Below are 23,161 nucleotides of genomic sequence, written 5' to 3' on the forward strand. Positions count from 1 at the left end.
AGGGCACACTTTATGGCTTTATCTCTTCCTCCTCCCCCGTCCCTCAAAATAGTGGTCCAGTGAACAAAAGGGGAGAATGTAATTTTAAAACTTAAAAAAAAAATCAACAAGGAGTTAGATGTTATTTGACAATGTTAGCAATCATGATGATTCATAGTCATTTAGGATCCAAAAAAGGTGAATTAGATAGCTGGCATTTCAACTTGTAAAATTTTTAAAAACAAAAACAACACTATCATTGCCAATGAAGAGGAAACAAAATAGGACTTTATTGCTCTTATCGGTTTTCATCTAACTTGACAATGACCACTGGAAATGTTTAATTCATGCACATGGCTGGACATATTTCCCAGTCTCTGAGTCTAGGGAACTTGTAACAGAGTTTCCAAGCAAGTTTATTTTGAGAAAACCAATCTACTGCAGAATTTACCACACTGAATCAGACTAAATTTGAGTTATTTTTCCTTCAGACATATACGGAATCACCAGAAGGTAAATTAGACCCTCTGAGGTGCTTAACATCAACAACCAATCTGCATATTAAAAAGCTCAGTTTTTTTCCTTCTTCTGTCCACTGAACATAAACAATCTGTAAGTTATTGTCTGTTTACGCAGACCTGGCTCTGCCACTGTCACATCCTGTCCAGTTGGCAATTATGTTTCCTGATGTCCTCGATACTTCTGTAATGTCATGTCCTGTATCGTAAGAACTCAGAGAGTCAGAGGCTCTGCAGGGGCGGCATTAATGATATTAGCGCAGCATGTAATTTGTTTGATCCCTTATACAAATGACAATGAAATCAATATTTAGACAAAGCTGTCCAGAGGTCATATCTTTTAAACTACAATATTGATTTAGACCACATAAGAGGTTAATGTGCATATTATTAACTTTAATGATAAAGAATAATTGTTTTAAATGCATTGTGAATTGTAGCCACAGTAGTTTACACTTCTGCGAAAGCTTAAATATCACTGAAGATTTTCAATTAAATTTTAATGGGAAGGAATTTATTAGCCATCACCAACACAGATGTTATGTATTCCTACCCAATAGTGTATTTACTTTCCATACTGTAATCCTTCAAAGGAGCTAGACAAACTTGGACTCAACTTTAATTTATTAATTTTATATTAAAATATTTAATATGTGTGCTTTAGTTCATGAGGGCCTCATATACCCCTGAAGAATTGCATAATTTAATATCAGGATAACCTTCTCAATTGGGAGACTTTGAAAGAATTTTCAGTAAGGAATACAAAGCTAGAATCTTCAAAGTCTAGCTAAAACTTTACTTCCACTTTAGTCTCTGTTCTCTTTTTCTTTTCTTACCTTCTTAATCCCTCTTGCCCAACAGTTGTCATTTTCATTTCCAACTTACATATGCCATGGAAAATAATGTTCAAAAAAGGACTATGTTGTTCATAAAAACCCCTTATAATAGGCTTTCTTTGCCATACCGGCAACTTTTTTCCCCACAGAATTCAGATGTAAGTAGAAAAAACAGAGTGGAACAATTTTTCAAAGCAAGTTAAATAGAAACCTCTAAGTAAGACCTTTCCCGGTAAGGGTGCCATATCTCACTAGCTAGTAGACCACACACACACATACAGGAAAAACTAGGCAATGTTTTGACAACAGGTTTATGCATTTAGCAAATACAGGTTGCTTTCCATAAGCCAGACTGTATTACATGTGTGGGAAAATCAGTACTACACAAAACAACTAAAACCAATATCCTCCATCTCATGGGGTGTTCCGGCATTCACGGAGACAATTTGCCATATTTTACAAGGTGACACTCATGAGAGCAGAAAGGAAGAGCGCTGTTACCTACAGGGAATGTTCACACAGGCAGAACAGACCTGCTCACACAGACAGGGACAATGCAGGCGAAGGAAGGAAGGAGGTGAGGCAATGAACCTTGGGTTGCCCCGTGAGAGTGATGGTGGAAAGACCAGAGCAGCTGCTGATCCTGGTGGTTCTATAGCAACACTCAGGGAGCCTGGGAGAGTAGAGGAATGGGGTGGGGTGAAGAAAGAGGCAGGTGTGAGAAGTGAGGCAGGGCTTTCACTCTGAACAGCAGGGGAAATTTTCTGGAAGGATCTGAGCTCAGGCATACAACGTTCTGATGGTTACTAGTTGGAGCATGAGAGAGAGAGAGGAAAATGATAGGACCAAATTACTGCCTATTTGTGTTCACCCTGAACGTAAATGGTTTAAACTCATCAATCAAATGTCATAGATTGGTAGAAAAAAACAAAGTTCATCTATTTGTTGCCTACAGGAGATACATTTCACCAACAAAGATCAGCAAAAACTGTATCTCATGGATTTTGATTTTTTTGGTTAGTTTCATCTCTTCAAAACACTTTCTGATTAAATTCTTCAGTGATTCATAGATCATACAGTAGCATCAGTTTCTTCAACAAGGTTCTTGATTTTTTTATTTCTTCAGCGACATATTAGTCATTCGGTAGCATGTTATTTAACTTCATGGTGTTGTTCATTCCTTTTTTCTTCCTGTTATTTTGTTTGTGGCTTTTCATTTAAGGGGATGTTCAGTAACTGTAATGGGGACTATCAAATCTAGCAGCATGTAATTTAACTTCATGGCATTGTAAATTTCTATTTTTCTTCTTGTTGATTTTGTATTGTGGCTTTTCATTGAAGGGGATGTATAGTAACTGTGTAAATGGAGACTATCATATCCAGATGTGAGGATGCAATGCAGTATGCATCTCCACTTCCAAAGATGGACTCCCAAGGAAACTGCTTACTATATCTTGACAATATGATGCTGGACTCTCTGCCACTGTCCATGCCTGCAATAATGGACATATGATTGTGTATGAAGAACTATATCATAGTAATGATATAGGGGAATTCAGTGAGGGAGGAGGGAATTGGGGAGGGGATATAGGAAATCCCAGGGCCTATGGAACTGTATCATAAAATGATAATAAAAAGAAGTAAAATTAAGAGAGAAGGGGAGAGCGAGTGAGCGAGCCATGGGAGAGGCAAGAAGCAGCATCAGGAGGCTTTTGCAATGATATAGGTGGTAAAAAAAAAAAAGGGGGTTGCTTCTCAATCTGAAAGCAGAATCAACAGAATCTGTAGCTATTGATACTGAACAATCTGATGTGCCCCAATATTGCTCTTTGAATATGCAAAACAATCCACGGAGCTTAGCTGACCCTGTTCTTTTTTTTAATGTTATTTATTTATTTTTAGAAAGATTTATAGAGAGAAGAGACAGAGAGCAAGATCTTCCATCTGCTGGTTCACTCTTCAAGTGGCTACAATGGCCAGCACTGAACTGATTCAAACCCAGGAGTCACGAAAATCTTCTAGGTCTTCCATGTGGGTGCAAGGTACCAAGGCCATCCTCTACTATTTTCCCAGGCTACAAGCAGGGAGCTGGAAGGGAAGTAGAGCAGCCAGGATACGAACCAGTGCTCATATGGGATCCCAGTGCATGCAAGGCGAGGACTTTAGCCACTACGCTATTGCACTAGTCCCAAGCCTGTTCTTTACTTGTGGGGGCACTAAACCTTCTGCAAAGTGCTCACACCGGATGTTTCTAATATCTGGTGGAAGAAATTTTAGGTAAGGAGAGAGTATGCAATTTTATACCCAATTTGTATTTGTCTTAGTGTTTTATGGTTACCGGTAAATGCCAACATCACTTCTTTGTGTGCTCTGTCATCTTTCAGTAATTTAGAAGGTATTCTTCTGCCACAAGTTTAGATCAATCAAAAATTAACAATAATTTTGCCCAAAATGATAGTAAATTCACAATGTCAAATTCTCTAAACTTCCCACTGAAAAGCAGAAACTGGTTGTTTTTCAGCAGTGGCCACACATGTTAATATGCTTTATCTGGTTGGCTAAATAATGCCTTAAATGACTGCCTTTTAGTATCTGGATTTTGCAGCTCTGATTATCTGCCACTTAACCAAACAAAAACAATCAGAAATACTAGTGATGGGACTAACCACTAATTATCTTCTTAATTATTCCTTCCTTTCATCCTTTTATCTTTCCACTGGGTCCCTGTGTGCGCTGCAGTGCTTACTCACAGTACCTGAGCGATGGGGTTGCTGGTGGTCCATATGCCAGAGGGGCTGGAGGCTGCCCTGTCATTAGCAGATCATACAGCTAGAAGTGCAAAGAATAAAAGTAGCAGCCAGGGGTGACGTGTGTCTCATTTCTGATTACTTGATTTGAAGAACCCACTGAACATATGGGAACACACATGACATCCTCTTTTGTTCCTGTCACTCAAGCAGACCTGTGTCTACCAACCTGCTCTCTCTCAATTCCCATCAGTTTGATCGTGAAGTATCCATTTCCCTCCTTAGCAATGCAACACACTGCGGCAACACAAGTGGCTTGGATGGAAGACAGATGGTGGAGAAGCGAGGAGGGGTGCCCTCCACTGGATCACCCCACAAGTGACTGCATTGTGGTCCTAACAACCCATCTACCTGAGACATCATCATTGCCTCCAAGGGGCTGCATTAGCAGGAAGCTGGAGTCAGGCGCTGGAGCAGGGGCTGGAACCCAGGTACCCTGGTGTGGGATGCAGGTGTTCTGACCATTGTTAGATGGGGATGGGGACAGCACTGGATGAGAGTGGGCACTATGGAGTGAACTGCTTTAACTCCTGGAACAGTTATAATCACCTCAGCCTTCTTTGAGAACATGACATTTTTCTAGAGAGAAAGAACAGCATCTTTTGAAGCCTTCATTACTTATTAAGTGTCTCCTGGAATTATAAGTGTGATTAAGACACATGGTCTTATTCTCAGGGCACACAATTTAGTGAGGGGTAACAGACAATTAGAATGCAGTGCTGTAATAAAGGTAAGTACAGGAGACAGAGCAGGGGGGCGGGCAGGAAGCACATCATTGTATAGAACAGGAAATGGAAGGGGAAGTGTACATCTTCTCCTTGCATGGCTGACACACATGCTAAGGATTGTGCCTCACTGACATCAGTCCCTCAGCACTTTTAGAAGGACAACCATAGAAAAGTAGACATTCACAATTTATGATCAGGAATATTCAGCTTCCCTCATGTGTCCCTTTAATAAGATTTTTGAACATTAAAAAACCTAGTTACGTGCCCAAAAACTACTGAAAAACAGGTACTTAAAAACATTAATCTTGTTTAATATCAGGGTGTATTCCTATTCTCATCCCAAGGATTTGTTTTTAAGATTTATTTATATTGTGAAGTCAGATATACAGAGAGGAGGAGAGACAGAGCAAGATCTTCCGTCTGATGATTCCCTCCCCAAGTGTCCGCAATGGCCGGTGCTGTGCCGATCCGAAGTCAGGAGCCAGGAACTTCCTGCAGGTCTTCCACACGGCTGCAGGGTCCCAAAGCTGCTGTCTTTGACTGCTTTCCTAGGTTACAAGCAGGGAGCGGGATGAGAAGAGCTTCCAGGATTAGAACCGGTGCTCATATGGAATCCCGGCATGAGCAAGGCAAGGACATAAGTCACTAGGCCACCAAGCCAGACCCAATCCCAAGGATTTTGAACAGGGGAAAAAAATCTCCCCCCCCCCCCAAAAAAAAACATTAGAAAGAGATTCTTTGGGGACTGATTCAGTGGTTTATTAGGCTAACACTCTGCTTAAGGCATCAGCATCCCACATGGATTCTCCAGCTCCCTGCTTGTGGCCTGGGAAGGTAGCAGAAGATGGCCAAGGGCCTTGGCCCCTGCACCCACTTGAGAGATCTGGAAGAAGCTCCTGATGTTTTGGATCAGCTCAGCCCCAGCTACTGCAGCCATTGTGGCCATTTGGAGATTGAACCAGCTGGTGGAAGATCTATCTCTTTGCCCCTCTATCATTCTGCCTTTCAAAGAAAAACAAAATAAATCTCAGCAAAATAGACTCTTTTACCCTATCTCCTACAATTTATTCTAAGCCGAGCATATATTCTTAATTACTACATCTACACAGATTTTAAAGCACATACTATCCCTCAGTGCCATTCTTCTTTGGATGAAAAGTTAGTCCTGGAATTGTCTCCAGTAGGCAACTCTTCCAGCAATCTTCCAAACATCATCACAGATGAAATGGGGCGACTAATTCTCTTTCCCCTCCAGCCCCTGCTCTTTCAGGTCAGGATGCTAATTTATGGATCAAGAACTGGGCGAAAGTCTTGTGCCACCCCTGTTTTTGCTTTGTAGACAGGTGGACTCTTCAGATTGTGCCAACTTCTTGTCTGAGCATTAAAATCACTCAAAAGACATTGAGTGATATTTGTGCTCCCATAATAGTTAATCCTGAGCCATCAGTGGTGAGCTTTATCCAGGGCCACTTTGCTAACACTGGCACTGTATGCTGGATGGGATATGTTCCATGTACAGTGTGTGGGAAAACAGCAATCACCCCTCAGGCTTCTCTCTTCTCGCTATGTCATGAGGCAGGTTTCATTGTGGTAGAAAATCAACATCTTAGAATCAGGGTTCTAGTCTCATTGGATGCAATACATCCTTTTTGCTTTATCATGTTAAAGACTGGCTAATCTCGATTTTGCTTTACTATCCTGAAACAAAATAAAGTTGACTTAAGCACGATTGAAAATTTGAATATAAAGCCTGCACTCTAGGATAAATATCAAAGTTGTCTCTGATAAAAATCATACATTCATTTATTTTATTGAATGTCTACTTTTGGCCAGCCCCTACAAGCAAATGAGAGAAAGGTCTTTGTGCTCTTGGAATCTATTTGTAGTGAGGAGGTGGAAAAAAAAGAGAATACTGAACTTAATAAACACACTATATTGCATGCCAGAGAGTGGTGGCTGTTCATGGAAAAAGCAGAGTAGGATGGGGTTTCCAAGAGTGTGGTGGAAGGGCACGATTTACACATTTAATATACATTTAACATTATGACACATTTAATAACAATTAGAACAGATGGAAAAGGCCACCCTGAGAAGCCAAGCTGTGAGCAAGAAACTGGAAGAGATAAAGGAATAGGCAAGTGGGTACCTCCATGAAGGTGAACAAGAGCTGGACCAGCTGATGACTGTGCCCGGGCACAGTGAAAGTGGGAGGGCAGCCAAAGATGTCAGAAAAGGAATGGGAATCAGCTCCTGACATGCTTTGGAAGCCACACCAAGGACTTCATGTACTCCGTGTAAAATGGCAGCCATAAGCCAGGCTTGAAGAAAGAACTGTGTATTTGGGAATGCAATCCAGGTTCAGAGAATCATGAAACCTATTTTAAACCAATGTCTGCATTGAGTCACATAGCACAATTTTTTTTCACAACAAATGATTATCTAATACTTTACAGCATCCTTGGCATTTCCAAGACCTAGCTACCAAACATCCACAGAGTTCCCTAATCATTGTAACAATCCCCTCCCCAAATCCCTAAAACATTCATGGGAACAGTTCCATCCTCTCCCTCAGTTGAGAATCATTGCCCTGCAGCAATAGTTCTTAAACATTTTACTCTTGGAACTCTTGCAAATTGAGGCTATCATGGGACTGGTGTCATGGTGTAGTGGATTAACACTGCTTGCCACAATAGTATCCCATCTTGGAGCGCCAGTTCAAGTCCAGGTTACACCACTACAGATGCAGCTCTCTGTTCATGGGCCTGGGAAGCAGTGGATTATGACTCAAGTACTTGAATTCCTGTCACTCATATGGGAAACCTGGATGGAGTTCTTGGCTCCTTGCTTCAATTTGGCCCATCCCTGGCTAACGCAGACATCATCTGGAGAGTAAACCAGAGGCTGGAAGATTTTTTTCTCTTTTACTCTGACATTTAAACACACACATGAATAGATCATTAAAACTTATTGAGAATGTCAAAGTTGCACATACAATGAAATTTACAATTTTAGACATTATAACTAAGAACATCAAAAATTAATCTCTTTAGGGCCTGGTGCAGTGGCCTAGTGGCTAAAGTTCTCACCTTACATACCCCGGGATCCCATATGGGCGCTGGTTCGTATCCTGGCAGCCCCTTTTCCCACCCCTGCTGTGGCTTGGGAAAGCAGTCAGGATGGTCCAAAGCCTTGGGACCCTGCACCCACATGGGACACCTGGAAAAGGCTCTGGGCTCCTGGCTTAGGATTGACTCAGCTCTGGCCATTGTGGCTATTTGGGGAGTAAATCATTGATCGGAAGATCTTCCTCTCTGTCTCTCCTCCTCTCTGTATATCTGACTTTGCAATAAAAAATAAGTCTTATAAAAATTAATCTTTTTAACATGTTAACATGAGAGGGTCTGGTACAATGGCCTAGTAGCTAAGTCCTCACCTTGCAAGCGCCAGGATCCCATATGGGCACTGCTTCATATCCTGGCTGCTCTACCTCCCACCCAGCTCTTTGCCAATGACTTGGGAAAGCAGTAGAGAATGGCCCAAGGCCTTGGGATCCTGTGCTCACAGGAGAGCCAAAGGGGCCTCCTGGTTCCTGGTTTCAGATTGGCTCAGCTCCAGCCATTGCAGTCACTTGCAGAGTAAACCAGCAGATGGAAAATCTTTGTCTGTCTCGCCTCCTTTGTAAAACTGATTTTCTGAGAAAAATAAATAAATCCTTTAAAAAATTATGTGAACAAGTGAAAACATGTTAACTGTTCAAACAGCATACAGCCCTCAAAAAAAAAAAAACCCCATTGTACACAATGGGAGAATGGGGATGAAAAAGTCAAACATATTAGTATCACCATCAAAATAGTTTTGGCTCCCCTGGTTCCTGAAACAGTCTTAGGGATGTCCCAAAAGTTCTAGAATCACACTTTGAGAATCATGACCAAGAGCAACAGGAGCAGATACAGACCAATGAAAATGATTTTATTTTCCTTGGGATGTAGAATTAGATGCAAAAGTATAATGTTAAGATCACATGTAACCAGGTGCCTTCTGGAGCTTTACAGTTGGATCATCCTGATATATATTGGGAAGCTTGAAATGCATGACAGCAGAATCAGCAGAGAAAAGACAAGAGAGAAACCGGAAGCAAAAAAAGAGGGAGACTGGGGAATCAAGAAAGTGGAGAGCATCCAAGAGAAAATAATGCCTCAACTCTAAAAGCTTAGATAAGTTATGATAAAAAATTGGAGATTTAATTTTAATTCATATTTGATAAAGAAATTATATTCAAGTCATTTTCTTACTTATGAATGCAGAAGTTGTTTGGTGTATAACGAATACAAAATTACTCACAAGTATTAAAAGTTGGTATGTTTTTGCACGCCCTCCTAGATATTTCAGGATCCATAGTAAAATTGCTCTCTGTAGGAACAGGTAAGTTTTTAGATCAGCTTCCCTATAAGTCAGTGAATGAGCTGCAGAGATTTTTTGCAGTGAAATAAAATTCTTCATGCTTAAAAAGTTAAATACTGTATTAGACAATTAAACTTTTATGTATTTTTTAATCAAAGGTAATGCAGCTGATGAATGTCATCTGTCAAGTCTTTGCCATTAGAATGATGCCTTTGTCTTTCTCTTCTACAAAAATGTCTCATTCAGGATTTGTTATTAATCTTTGTTCCTAGTACAATGTCTCCAAGTGTGCAGGCATGTGGGAAGCCATGGAGGCCAGGCTCAGAAGTTCCTGCAGGGTGTGAAGCCTCCATTCCCACAACCAGCTGGTTATCTGGGCTCTGCCTCAGCAGTTCCAGAGAAGTCATGACCTCCACTGGAATATTCTGATCTAATTTGGGGACATTATAATATTTGGGAAATTTTTTTTACATCATGCATAACAACCATGATTTTGTAGGTTTTATCTGTTCTGTAAATTGCCTTGGGTAGTAAATTTAAAATCCATACAAAATGACAGGTATAAAAGAAGGTATAGCATTATTATTTCATGTTTATGACCCATGTTCATGACCTGCCTTTGAGCTGGAGCCTGTGGGCAGTCTGGGGAATATTCATTCATACCACTTTCTCATGTCTCTTCTGGAACTAAAGAAGTCATGGAGCCCAAAGCAACATTTCTAGACTCCCTTGCAGCTATGGCTGCAGATCTGAGGCAGAATGCACATATTAGATACATTTATCCAAGACTTGGTACTCAGAGGCAGTTGCTTGAGAGCACATGGAATTCATCTGGCTACTGCTGACTGAAGGGGGATTTGCATTACAGGCTGCCATGATGTCTTCTCAATGTGTGGATGTACCACAAGCAGCAACTCCTTGGTTTGGCTATGAGGCTGGCGACTAAGTTTAGAAGTATACTTTCTTGGACTGATACAGATTCTATGATCCAAATGCTACTCTACAACAGATTTTCCTTTGGTTAAACTTGTGAGAAGGAAGTTTGCCCTCTGCATCTGAACCTTGGACTTCATGTTCTTGCTAACTCTTATCCTCGCCCTCCCCACAACAGGCTTTTGAACACTTGAGGAAAGCAATCATACCTTCCTCATCTTCCTTTCTACAGTAAAGGTGAGTCAGAGGCTCCAGTTGGCCCATCCCCACCAGTGTTCCTGCTCTATCATTCACAAGCTGTGTTTTGTGCGCCTGTGGCAACTATGGATAAATCATTTCATTTTTCTTCACCTTATTCTTCTAATTTATTAGGTGGGATATCATAACAATATTCTGTCACATTGCTATGAGGTTAAATCTTCGAACCAAGCAGCTCAGGGCTCAAGAATTGCCTGCCACTGTTTCCACTGTCTTTATCACAATCCATGAAGTAATCTTGGGTGACATGACTTTCAAACACTAAATATCCCAATAGAAAACCACATGCTGGTGAATGTGTCAGTGTTGTTCTTTAGAGAGTAGCTTTCCAAACAATTCACACTACAGGATGTCTAATGAGCCCACAATGTAGTTATCAAACTCAACATCGCATTTTTCTTTAAACAGATGAGATTGGCATGCATATAATTCTCTCAAGGAGCATAAATTCAGCTCAAATTCTAGTGCTTCCTATTATTAATACAAGACAGCCCTGTTTTTTTTCCTCCTAGTAAAATTTTAGATGTATACACTTTAAGTCCATCTTATTGAACTGAGCCATCAGTGCCCCAACCCATATGAGTATATATTAGAGTCCCATAAAATGAATGAGCTAACTGTCTTGGTGAGTTTGAGAAGGAAGCAGTCAGCATGATCTCAAAGTTAGCAAATTCCCTTTGCAGTTGGACTAAGGACAGAGCCTCCATCTGGCATTTCTATTGACACCTGTCCTTAAGGAGGGATCTTACCAAGCTACCTAGACCGTAAATGTTCATCTGCTAAGTTTTTCTTTCTTTTTTTTTTCATTTAATTTAAATTCAGATCCTCCCGGATACATTTCTCTGATGCACTATTCTAGGGGAGGCACTATCTATTCATGCCATGATTTGTAATATAGCAAAACACAAAGAAGAGTGCATCCATCACCCTGGCATCAGAAAGTGTTTCATGAAGCACTTTCTGACTTTCTGGGGTGATCCGGTGGTAACCCTCCAAGCCAAACTGGCAATTCTCCATTTCTTTATTCAATTGATCACCTCATGTTAGCCCCACAAAATTCCACTCATGACTTGACAGTATTTCTCTCCGTCATTTCCCATTGGTGATGGGTGCTCCACTTCCACAACCCACAGTCCTTCACCTCTGCAGCATATCAAACTCAATTACGCATCTCCTTTGTCATTCACTTACTCTTCCACAGCCGTGTTTTCTAATCATGTGACTTGCATTAAAACACATACAGATAGCACATTTCCCTGTAAAACACTGGGTCAACTCGGGCTTCACCAGGCATGTGTCAACCCATCATTTTCATTCCTTTTCCCATAGATACTTGATATGAAATATGTATTTCCACTGCTATGATTAAAATAGGATGAACTTAAATGCAATTGTGAAAATATCTTACATTTCTATGTAGGATATGGTGACATGAAAGAACAGTAATGATTTACTTTCCTTGTAATGCTTTTGTGTAGTCATATTGCTCAGGAAGAGATTTAGGTAGAATTACGTACATGCATCGCACAACATATATAAATGTTTATTTCTCAATACAGTAGGACTCTCAATTGTTGGATATTTTTGAGGTATTATAAATTGTACATAATTTCTTTTCAAAGCATACTGTCTAATAAAAGCTTTTCTCTTTAATTACTAAAATGTGAATGGAGACAGTAGCTTATAAATGGAAACAAACTGTAGTTGGGAAATTTTCAATACATTTTGTGTTAAGGTTTAAAGTGTTTCAAACAATATACTTGTAAGATGTTAACCTGAGAAAAAATAAGAGCTAAGATTTTCTGCCCATATCTCTATCTGGTAAATTATATTTGTCTTTGATACTTTTTAAGTATCAAGAATTCCCACTACATTCTTGCAGTTTACCCAATGGAACTTGGTAGAGCTTAAAGGCTATACATTCTCTCTTCTTCCACCATATATTGTTAAATAACGACCACTGTTGAATACACTGGTGATAGGGGCACATGACATTAAATGTTTGCTTCCTAGAACTCTACAAAAGCAACTTAGCTACTTTTTCCAGTTAAACAGCTGTATTGGCAGGCTACCTGAAGCTGCACTGGAAACACGGTAGGTTATTTATTACAGCAATCCACAAAACAAGTTAATTTTCTTTAAGGCCAATATCTTGGCTGTAGTATGTATGTGTGTTTGGTATTTCCCCAACTTTCGATAAAACTTGGAAAGAGCAGAAATGCCTCTTTCTGTACAGCTTCTTTTTCATTTTCACTCTCTGAATAGACCCATAATATTCAGGGGAAAAAGTACCAAGAACAATAAATCCAGATCTCTTTATAAAATATACCTTTGTGAGCCACTCAAGCTGGAAATCATAGGAACCAATAAAAATGCAGGCAGCTTACTGATAATGAGGTCAGAAATACAAATAAATTTACTTTTAATGAAGACTAGAGGCACAGTCATCAAAGTGTTAAAATTCATTTCATGCATATCTCCTTTGCTTCTTTGCTGATATTTACCACGCAATGCTGTGAGAAAGTAGATGCCTAAGATGCTCCAGATAAATGGCTCAATTAATTGTACAGAGGTAGACCTCTTTGAGCCGAGCCAGGGCTGTGAGCTCTTTATTAAAAGCACTATTCTGTAGTCCATAACCTTGTTTCTTGACTCCTCTCTGGTTTCCAATTTAAACAAGTCCCCATGCGGCCTGCTCTAAAGGGCTTTGTCTCCCTGTCATTGTTAAGAGAGCTGAGGCATCCTGCAAGTGTGAAATCAGACCTCATGAGTTGAACGGTTCCCCAGGGAACGCTGGACTGCGCAGAAGGTCAAAGTCGTGGGCTGAACCATCTAAAAGTGTCTGATCGCCGGTCTGTGACACAGCAAGTTGGGGGTGGGGGGAACGGGGGCTGGTCTGAAGAGGACTGAAATTGAACACATCTTAATTAAAGCCCACAGACAGCAAAACAAAATGTTTTCTAGGCAGCCTGTCAAATGGGGCTTAAATTTAGCTCTGCTAATGAATCCGAGCTGCTAACTGTTATTTCTTAAGATAATAAGACTCTCACGGAAGCTGATAAAAAAAAAACAACGAACTGTAGCATGTCTTTTTTTTCTGTTTTGTTACTTAAATATTTTCCAACAATGAAGACAGTTTTCCAAAAGAAAAAACATGGGAGAATTCTATGCAAATACAGGGATAGTAAACATCTCTCTTAATAACTCATAGGTTCCCAGGCTACAGAGCTGGCGAGACACGAGTCTTTCTTCCTGGGCTGGTTTTAGAAAAAGATATGCTCATTTAATGGGACAATTTCAGCGACAGAGTCTGTTAATTGTAAATTCTGTCTCTTGCTTTTGCGCTCTGGCTCCCTGCTATTGTTTCCGGAAAGAGATGGTGCATTAATTTAAGAGATCAATTTACCTGGGGAGGTGAAGTTTTCTATTAGTGTACGTTTAAATCTGGGGGGTGGAAAGGGGGAAAGGTAGGGCTCTTTTGAAAGGTTTTGCAATCTTCTCTGTCATGGTTGCTGAAAACTGCCTGGTTGGCTGGTCTCCCTGGAGAGGCTACGACCTCTTCCCCAGGGGGAGGGTAGGGGTGCGGGTGAGAGGGAGGAGTCAAACACAAGGAAAATGAAGGGGAGGGGCCCCAGAGAGAAGTCTTCCTTGCTGCAAACTTGAAAGAATCACTAGGCCAAGACCAAATACTATGCAAAGAAAGCCTCCCTCAGCCAAGAGAACTTGAAATGTTCTGTTGAAAGCCGAAATTAGGCTCTGCTCAAGGACAAAGAAAAAAAAATCATAATGAAAAACTAGAAAAGACAAAACTATAGCCTGAACTGGCTCCCACCACCACCACCCACCGCCATCCCTGTTTCGGGCTTCTCTCCCTGCCCAGCCTGGCTTAGGGTGTCTGCCACCAGTGAATGCAGGGCCAGTCTCCAGCATGGACTTTTCACGGCTGGAGGACAGGTCGGTAAGTGAGAGCCAACGCTGTTTCTTAGTCACTCCAACTTTTTCCTTCCTGAAGAATGGAGTGCAGTCCAAGGCTGCCAGACCCCAGGACCACTTTCTCAGGCTGAAATTTCAATTCCCCTCTTGTGCCTTGCTTAATGCTTGTGGATGTGTGGGACGTGTCAAAGGAAGCCTTAACTAGCAGAGTTAATCTCTTTTTAAAATCTGTATTAACCTTAATGATTTGAAGTGCACTGTCCAACACTGGCCTATTGAGACGGCAGAAAAAACTGCCCTCAACTATCAACAGTTTATTAGGGACTTCACTGAAGTGACCCACTGTAGTAGTGTTTAGCTGAACAAGGCTATAGGCTTTTTGTGGTCCGGGAAAGAATCGAGGGTTTCATTAAAAAGTAATTTGTGCCTTATAGTCACTCATTCAAAGAGTCTCAATTGCCCTTTATTCACACAGTATCACAATGTTTCTCAATGAATGTGTTGTCACAAAAGAAAAAATTTTCCATTTTGAAAGGGAAAAAATTCTTGGTCACTGCAGCAAGATGAAGGGCTCCTAAAATGGTTACAGAATCTTTCTATCAGCTCTTATAGATGGACTCTCAGAATGTAAAAGTTTCTGCTTTAACCATGGCAGTGTAGGTTTAGGTTCAGATCACTAATGTGTTTCGAAGTTATGGCCAAGATATGAAAGTCTGTCTTGTTAGACAAGTGGAGTATCAGGTACTCTAAAGCTGAGTATCTGATAACAATTGCCTCAATTGTACCGGATCAGAAAATATTCTGGGTTTAGTACAGTTACCAGTGATCTTGGGCCTCTGTTCTCTACCCACAACACTTCTAACTACACAATCACATGAATATGTGAGACCACATGGTTCTCCTCAAACTATGACTTACTGAATGTTGGGTGGGCCTCGCCTGTTATCCGGGAAGATGTACATCATGAATCTTATAAGTTCTTTGGACAAGTAAGAGACAAAGTGCACAGTGAGCTTCTTCGTGGCCTCCAGTTAATGAGAAGGACATGAAGCATCAGAATACACATATAAGTGCATATATATGAGATTCACCCTTCCCCCAGTAAATATCATTGTAAACACTGGCGGTCAGACATTCAGATATTTCTGGTTGAAGTAGTGGAGCTCCCCATTTTTGCTGCCACACATATCATCAAGACCACAAAGGATCTGAGAGTGAACAAGGTCTGAGACTGGGTAATCCTCTTGCCCCTCAATAGTTCAACATCTCTCTTGTTCCATTTAGGATGTATTAGATTATCAGGTCAGCATGGAATGTGGAATCATTACATTGATATCATTAAAACTGGATGAAAGAAATTGAAGACTGTTATTTAGTATTCCTCCAAATTAATGTTCTTGCTATCAAATCAGAATTATGTCTCAATCACTCCCTTGGGGGAGAGGCTATTGTTATTCATACAAATTTACACAGCAGCATTCAGAAAGAAATATCTATGTTTTCTAGCTTTTAAAGAAGATGAACTCTAACTTTCATGGTGGCTTTATAGGCCAACTGGATTCATGGGGTTTGCACACTCATGAAGTTTTAAAAACAATGAGAGCTTTCTCCAACAGAAGGTAAACATCTACAGTTGCACCCAACTTGTTGAATGGGCAGGTGCAGAAGCTTCAGAAGTGAATGCTACTTGAATTTTTCTGTAAAGAAAATGACTGCTCAGATTAGTTGATTATTACCCATCCTAGTCATAAAGTCTGAAAGGAAAGAAATAAACTTATCATTCACTAAGTGCTTAGTCGGAGGGGTACAGTCAGTACAGCAGAATATACAGACAGAACCAAGGTCTGGGCCACCCCTCACTATCTCCACATATGCCTATTTTGAAGGAGTACTTTAGGTATCATTTTTTTGTTGTTGGTTGATTCGTGGATACCTCTCGTGTTAAAGAAATTGTAACCACCCAGTGTTATTTTAACACACAGTAGCCACCTGAGCATGTACAACGTTTAAATTTTAAAACACTGCCATTTTGAAGCAAACATCTGCATTTCAGTTTAAATAGTTTCCTTTAATTTGGTTTTGATTCTGTCTGAGTTCTAGAAGGAAGCACTGATAATGTGGACTCCCAACTTTTGGATGGTAGTAAAGTTCTTTTTCTCACATATATCCATAACCTCGTCAGGGCCATCTTGCTAAACATATGCAACAGTAAACATATTTCCAAAATAAGAAGTGGGTACTTTCATGAACAGTGACATTTGCATAAAAATTGAGCAAGTCAGTCCTATTTATTATTCAATTTGAGATGGATAATTTAAGGAATGGAATCCTCCATATTTTATGAGATTAAATAACAAATGAATGATTGTATTGTTGTAAATTCAAAACAGAGATCTAATTCTGGAAATCACTGAAATAATTACCATCAGTCCATTTGTTAATATGTCACAGAAATAGCAATATTCAGATCAGGAAGCTGTAACACACCCAACAATTCTAGCATTTTGACAGGCCTGTTTCCTAGTTCAACAAGTTCTGGGCAATCTAGATAACGGAGTTTAGATTCAGAATTCCAGCTGATCTGTCCTAAAGATTGTGGATGTCGAAGGAATTGGGTTGGTAATCCAAAGATCAAGAGTTCACACCAAGATCCTGAATGTCCTAAGTCCAAAGTTGTCAGGGAATTGTGCAACATTGTGCAATACGCACATTTGATTCACAACAGTTGCTGCTGCAAGTGATGCTGCTAATGTCAGAGAGGGGCTGATTGAGCCAGGCCTCAGTACTGTCTACATGACAGCACTAGCAATACACATTCCTACTCTGCAGATCAAACTTTGGAGCAGCCTACCACTCCAAGTCACTTTGCTGCTTCCTGTTTGCAACACTTGACTGTGTCTTTCAAAAGCAGAAACAATCTTAAAACCCAGGGGTCGGCAAATCTTTGCAAGATCCACCTTAAAACTTCACATGATTTTCTGTGATGATTCAGCTAGCACAAATGAAGAGTTACATTGTTGCATGGCCAGGCAATAGAATTGTACATAGAACTGTAGCATTTCCTACCTGTGACATCAGCGGCCATCAATCCTTCTGCTCTGATGACTTTTACCTGGAGAAATCCCACATCTTTGAGGTTGTGAAATATCCGCAGGGGGCTCTGAAAGATCCCAACAGTGGTATTAGAAGAGAAAGGGCTAAATACATCTCTAAAGCAAGTGCTGAAAAAACACTAAGTTTTATGGTTAATCTCAGGCTGCCATTTCAGGGATTCGAAGATTCTCCCGTGTTTTTCTAATGTAAACTCCCCCTCCGCCATCATGAATGTATGTACATGAACATATATGCACACTGAAGCAGATACATATTTCTGTATAGATTCTCTAACAATAAAAAAGCTTCAGTTACTCCCCATGAATAATCATCAAGAGATGGTGAACAATAAATTATAGATTCGCTACATCTGCTTTCTTCCTTCATTCTTCTCTACGAAAGCACTCCAATATATCCTTTATCTATGGACATCCTGGCTTAGACACTAATGATTCTTAGTGTTGCATCTAACGGGTTGGTTATATAACAATCTTCAGATTTGGCAGTAAAAGAACAGTCAACATTGAACCAATTATTTTTTCTCACTATTTTCTTCTTAGCAGGTTTTGGAACTTGGATGTACTAGATGAAAATCAAATTAATGAACGGATATTTTCTATTATTTGACTTACATAACTCTACAACTTTGTAAAGAAAAGGTTTATAGAATCTTTGAAAAGAAATCCAAAGGAGTGAACAAATTTTTTGAAATGTTACAGATTTCCTGCTGGTTTAGTAGTAAGAGAAGAACCTGGATAGAAACTTTGGTAAGAGAAACAAATTCAAATGGAAAAGCCTAATTCTCCACTTTAACAATGGTGGTGTATTTAAAGATGTAGTACTTGAAGGAATTAAAAGACAGAAAATGAAGTGATTTAAGTCTGCTTCATGGGTACAAATGCCCTGAGAGTGAAAAAAGCTATAAATTACAGACATGCATTAGTTATTTTACACTTCATATATTTTTCAATGGCATGATCAGCACTTCTACTCAGTAAATTGGAAGTATCTTTTTAAACTCCATGGAGCTTCCTGCTGAGGGGCATAGCACAGTGTTGCATTATAAAGTGATCTGGTAGAATGTTGCTAGAGTGCACAGCTGTCGCATGTTTGCGTGAGAATCCGGGCAAGCCAAAGCTTCCCGTGATAGGAACTTTATCAGTCCCAGCCCACCAGTCATTGCGTATGCTGCAGCTGTGACCTTGGCACACACAGGACAGGACACGCAGATAGGTGTGTAATCTCACAGGATAACTTTAAAAAATAATGTTTAGCACAAGGATTAACTCTTAATCTTTTATTGTTTTTAAACAGTTGTTTATCGCCAACAATCTGTTTAGAATACCCAGATGACCAGGTTTAGTCAAAATGCCCGTGTCTGTCAAGTTCAGCTACCGTAAATGAAGGGTTTACCAGTGGGGGCTCAACACGGTAAAGGCTGTGAATTCAGAGGTCTGCGGGAACGCTGTGTTCCTCCAGTAACGAGCAAGCCGGGGAAGTGTCTTATCCCAGAGCTCACCCAATGTTACAAGCCTGATGAGTCTCCGGGCTTTGAGGATAGCAAATGGTTCACTCACAGAGTCCTGGACTTTAATTTTCAGCAGCAATTTAAAGCAAGTTTCATTGTGACTAAAACAAATATCATCAGTTCTCACGCCTGTGAACCATTTCATACGGGCAACCTCCCTGCCCTGTGGCATTGTCCACCGGGCGCTGTAGCCGAGAGCCTGCACTTTCCAATTGGAGGGGTAATTATTGTTTGAACGTTTTATTCCCCCAAGTCAGCTGACACTCAATCACTGACGGCAAATTTCAATGGCTGAGGCTGCTGACACAGAGATTATAATAAGAACTCAAAATAAAAAAAGGCAAGGAAATCTCTGCTTAAAAATATAACTTTAAATAACGCTTCCTCCAGAAATATTCCTGCCTTGTTATTTATGGTGATTTTTCAAGGGCCTCTCAACCTGCAGGGTTCTGAAGCCAGAAATTTCCATAGCACAGGAATCTACGATTGTGCTGAATCCTTTCAGCCCTCAATAGATGGGAAAAGATTGAAATGCTCTGGAGAGAAGTCCTCTTTATTTTTTTAATGAAAGGCTGTATAATATATTTTTTCTATGGCTGCAGCAGCTGTCAGAGAGGGAGCACCTTAGTTCAGCTCTATTACGGGAGAGGCAATACCCCATCCTGCGGCATGGAGATGCTCTGAGGGGCCAGGGCTGATTGACAGCTTGTCACCGTGACGTCTTATTCCATCTCTGTTATGGAGAAAATTAATGTCACACCACCAGCCTTATGACTCGCTGTCATCTTAGAGCCGCTCACCTTTTATCAATGTTCTAAATAACATTTCAAGCCCATCGTCTCGTGGTGGACAGTCCGGTCAAGGGACATTAAATCAGATGACTGTGAAATGTCATAATAAAAACGGAATGCTAACAACTTCTTCTCTAAACCAGCTCCTCTGGTTTTTAAACGGTGACAAGGAGGAGCAAGGGTTCAGCACACCCGTTCTGAAAAGGTCACGCCATCCTGCTCGCTCTGCCGCCCATTACTACCTGCCCCCGTTGACCTGCCCTCGCCCGCCCACCCCCCCCCCACAAAAAAAGAAATAAAAAAGAAAAGAAAAATGGAATGAGCCAGCGTTTCAGAATGGGGTGATCCAATAACGGTTTACAAGGCTGTGTCTGTTGAATTCATGGGGCCTCCCACACACGGCCACAGGCAGTGGGGAACTGCCACAACCAACTTCCTAGGGGTTGTTTCCTCAGATTTGGGACAATCCAAGCTCTTTCCTGACCACTATGGCAGATCACACCCTTCAGCTTCACCTCAACTTTGTTCTTTCAGGAAAACACAGAAGGAATTCTCCAAACCAATTGTCTTGTGGGTGTCGTTCTCCAAAAGCAAGGAACAATTGAGGCTACAAGATGAGTCCCCTTTCATCTCACAACACCCACAATGGAGAACCCTAGAGACCAAGTCTTGGTCCTGGCAACACTGAAGGACAACACCTGTGCTATGCTGCTGCCTCCAGAAGCTTCTAACATGAACAGAGAAAGACACCAGCCTGGCCTACTTCCCAGGGTGAAAATGAGCAAATTTAGACATTTTCAAATGTACTGAATAGAATACATAATCTGAGAATTACCTAGGGCATCCACAGCCTATGTCACATTTTACTGAAATAACAACTAAAAGGCATGCGAACACCTAGTCAAATTCTGAATGAAAATGGCCACTTGCAGGAAGTTCATCAGAAAAAAAATTAATAATAGGGGGATGACTTCTAATTACCTAGGCAGCGGGATCATTTTAATACATGGGATGGCTTCAGGATGGTAATCCATCATCGCCAGAATTCTAATACCTTGAGGAATTGTTATGCCTATATACTGATTACAATGTGAAGTGATTTTAAATTCTGAGGTGCACATCTGGTGACAGAAGAAGATATTCTGCTGGGTGCCAAAATGTGAAATTGTTTCCACCACTGCAATTATATAGCAGGAGATGTCACATAATACCTTGCTTTCTTAGGTGCTTTAAAAATATATATACCGTTTAGCCTTGCTAAGTCACCTCTATTAAACTGTTTATGATAACACCATTGGTGGGTGAGTTGTACAAGCATTAGCAGACAGCTGATTCAGTGGAGATAGCCAGAATAAATTTGCTGAAGCGTACATCCTGCTAATCTGTTTGAAGAATACTGTAGAGCATTAGTACCAGCACTTCATGTTATCTGCACAGCCTGATAAGGTACATCTTTATTAAATTCAGTTATTGAAAGGATGTCAGTCAGCAAATAGGAATATTTTAAAATCCTAAAAAGAGAGAGAGAGAAAGAGGGAGAGAGAGAGAGAGAGTGCCATGCTTTGTTAATCAGAGCTTGGTTTCATGGCAGAGAGTCTAGAGGGGCCTTCTAAACACCTGGCAGCATTGTACAATACAAGCTTTGTAATTTTAAGTGGAAAAGCTTTTCTCCCAGCTCACTGAATTCTGAGGCATTTCCTTTTTTCACAAGCCCAGTGGAGAGAGAATAGTGGAGTAAGAGCTCCCCTCTCTGTTGGCCGGGGGAACTACAGGCTGGGAAATGTATGGCAGGAAATAAGTCAGGTTGTGCTCACACACCTTGGTCTGGCTGTTTCAGTGACCCACTATTCTGTCCCATTATCCCTATATTGTATCCAAAGGGATGAAGCTTTTTTTATTACCTTTTCCACATCCAATTAAAACAAATCAGTGAAGCAAGGATTTTCGGAGCAGTTAAAAACAAAATTCTGTGAACACTCTGCAGTTGCCAAGCTACTAAGTGATGTAAGGCCTGCAAACTCCATTCTGAACTCGGAGAGACAGAGTCATCTTCAGAGCTTGGCCAGAGAGTCTGTGAACTGATCTTCATGTTGCCTAAATTTGGCTTGGCTTCGTGGGAAGGCTCCCATGGGATAAAATCACTTAAGAACATCTCAGCTACCCAGACCTTCTTTGGAAAGCATTCGAGAGAGAACAAATCTCCAGACATGGGTAAGCACACACACACACCTGTGCATATGTGTGTGTGTGTGTGTGTGTGTGTGTGTGTGTATGCTTGGCACTGTGCCCTTATTCCTTGCCCCACCAAGCAGCCCTTCAGAAATCCTCCATCTCTCCGAGGGAACCGCTTCCCACCTCATTCAGCCACACACGAAACTGCACGAGCAGGATGGTTGCATACGTACGTATCTCTTTAATATCTCCTCCCGTTCCTTCTGGTCCTCCACGGAGTTGACGGAGAGGTCAGAGATACTGACGGTGGCCGAGGCTGTCAGGGTGACCAACAGCACGAGGTGGCCCTCGCCCTCCTCCAGCTGCAGTTCCAACTTGTGCGTCTGTTCCCTGCTGAGGGCCGACAGGTCAACCTGGCACCTAGAAACAGATGTTCTGAATCAGCAAGTGCCTTTCCCTCCTGCCCTGCCACTTCAAACAGCAGCCCAACGGGCTGCACAGAGCCATATGTGAAGAAAAAAACAAAAGCCCCAGTCAAAAGAAATGCTGTTTGGAGCACCAGAAGAAGTCTTTTGTATCAGTGATTTTTTTTCCCCAAACATCAGATCATGATTATTTGGGGACCTGTGAATAACTATTCCCTATAAGATTTTTTTTTAAAAAAAATTATGCTTATCTGAAATGGGATTAGCACCAGTCACTGTGGTTAGACGGTGCTGGGAGCTTCCTATCCCTGTCGGGCCCAGGGGATTAATGCGAAGTTTTGCTTATAGAAGGAGTTACCCACAGAGGTGTGAGAGCAGGAATCGTAACTTTCATATCACTTTAGAGACAATGGCTGTTTCTCTCCAATCCCTAAATGCTACTAAGCAGCGAATAGGGTACGTACTATGGCAATGCTCATAGCTCTGCGTTGTTAAAACCATGCCAGTTTATTAACAATCCACCATATACATCTCAGCAGAAACATAAAAGCTCCCACAAACATTGCAGCTCAAGTGTGATGGATCCGAGACTTGCTGATGGGGGTGTCCTAACCTGGGTGTCCATGTGCTCACAGCCACACTGCCAGGCCTCAACACCTTTTTGCACAAGTGTTCATGAAAATGTCAACTGTTAATGTGGGGATCCCGAGACTCAGAAGCCTAGGGGAAGGTGGAAGACACGAGACAAGGGCATTGGAG

The 23,161-nt window shown here is 41.0% G+C and overlaps 1 protein-coding gene across 12 annotated transcripts in view; it reads right to left on the minus strand.

The window, feature by feature from the left end:
* MCTP1 (multiple C2 and transmembrane domain containing 1) overlaps window positions 1-23,161 on the minus strand; it is a 425,601-nt gene that overhangs the window by 147,670 nt on the left and 254,770 nt on the right. For all 12 annotated transcript variants that reach the window (XM_058656258.1, XM_058656260.1, XM_058656255.1 and 9 more), the window contains 2 exons: window positions 22,211-22,397; window positions 17,460-17,553 (listed from right to left, as the gene is read on the minus strand). In XM_058656258.1, coding sequence (XP_058512241.1) covers window positions 17,460-17,553; window positions 22,211-22,397 — 281 coding nt within the window. The remainder of the gene's footprint in view (window positions 1-17,459; window positions 17,554-22,210; window positions 22,398-23,161) is intronic.

The sequence above is a fragment of the Ochotona princeps genome, chromosome 28 (assembly GCF_030435755.1).
Source record: "Ochotona princeps isolate mOchPri1 chromosome 28, mOchPri1.hap1, whole genome shotgun sequence".
In the NCBI taxonomy this organism is placed as follows: Eukaryota; Metazoa; Chordata; class Mammalia; order Lagomorpha; family Ochotonidae; genus Ochotona; species Ochotona princeps.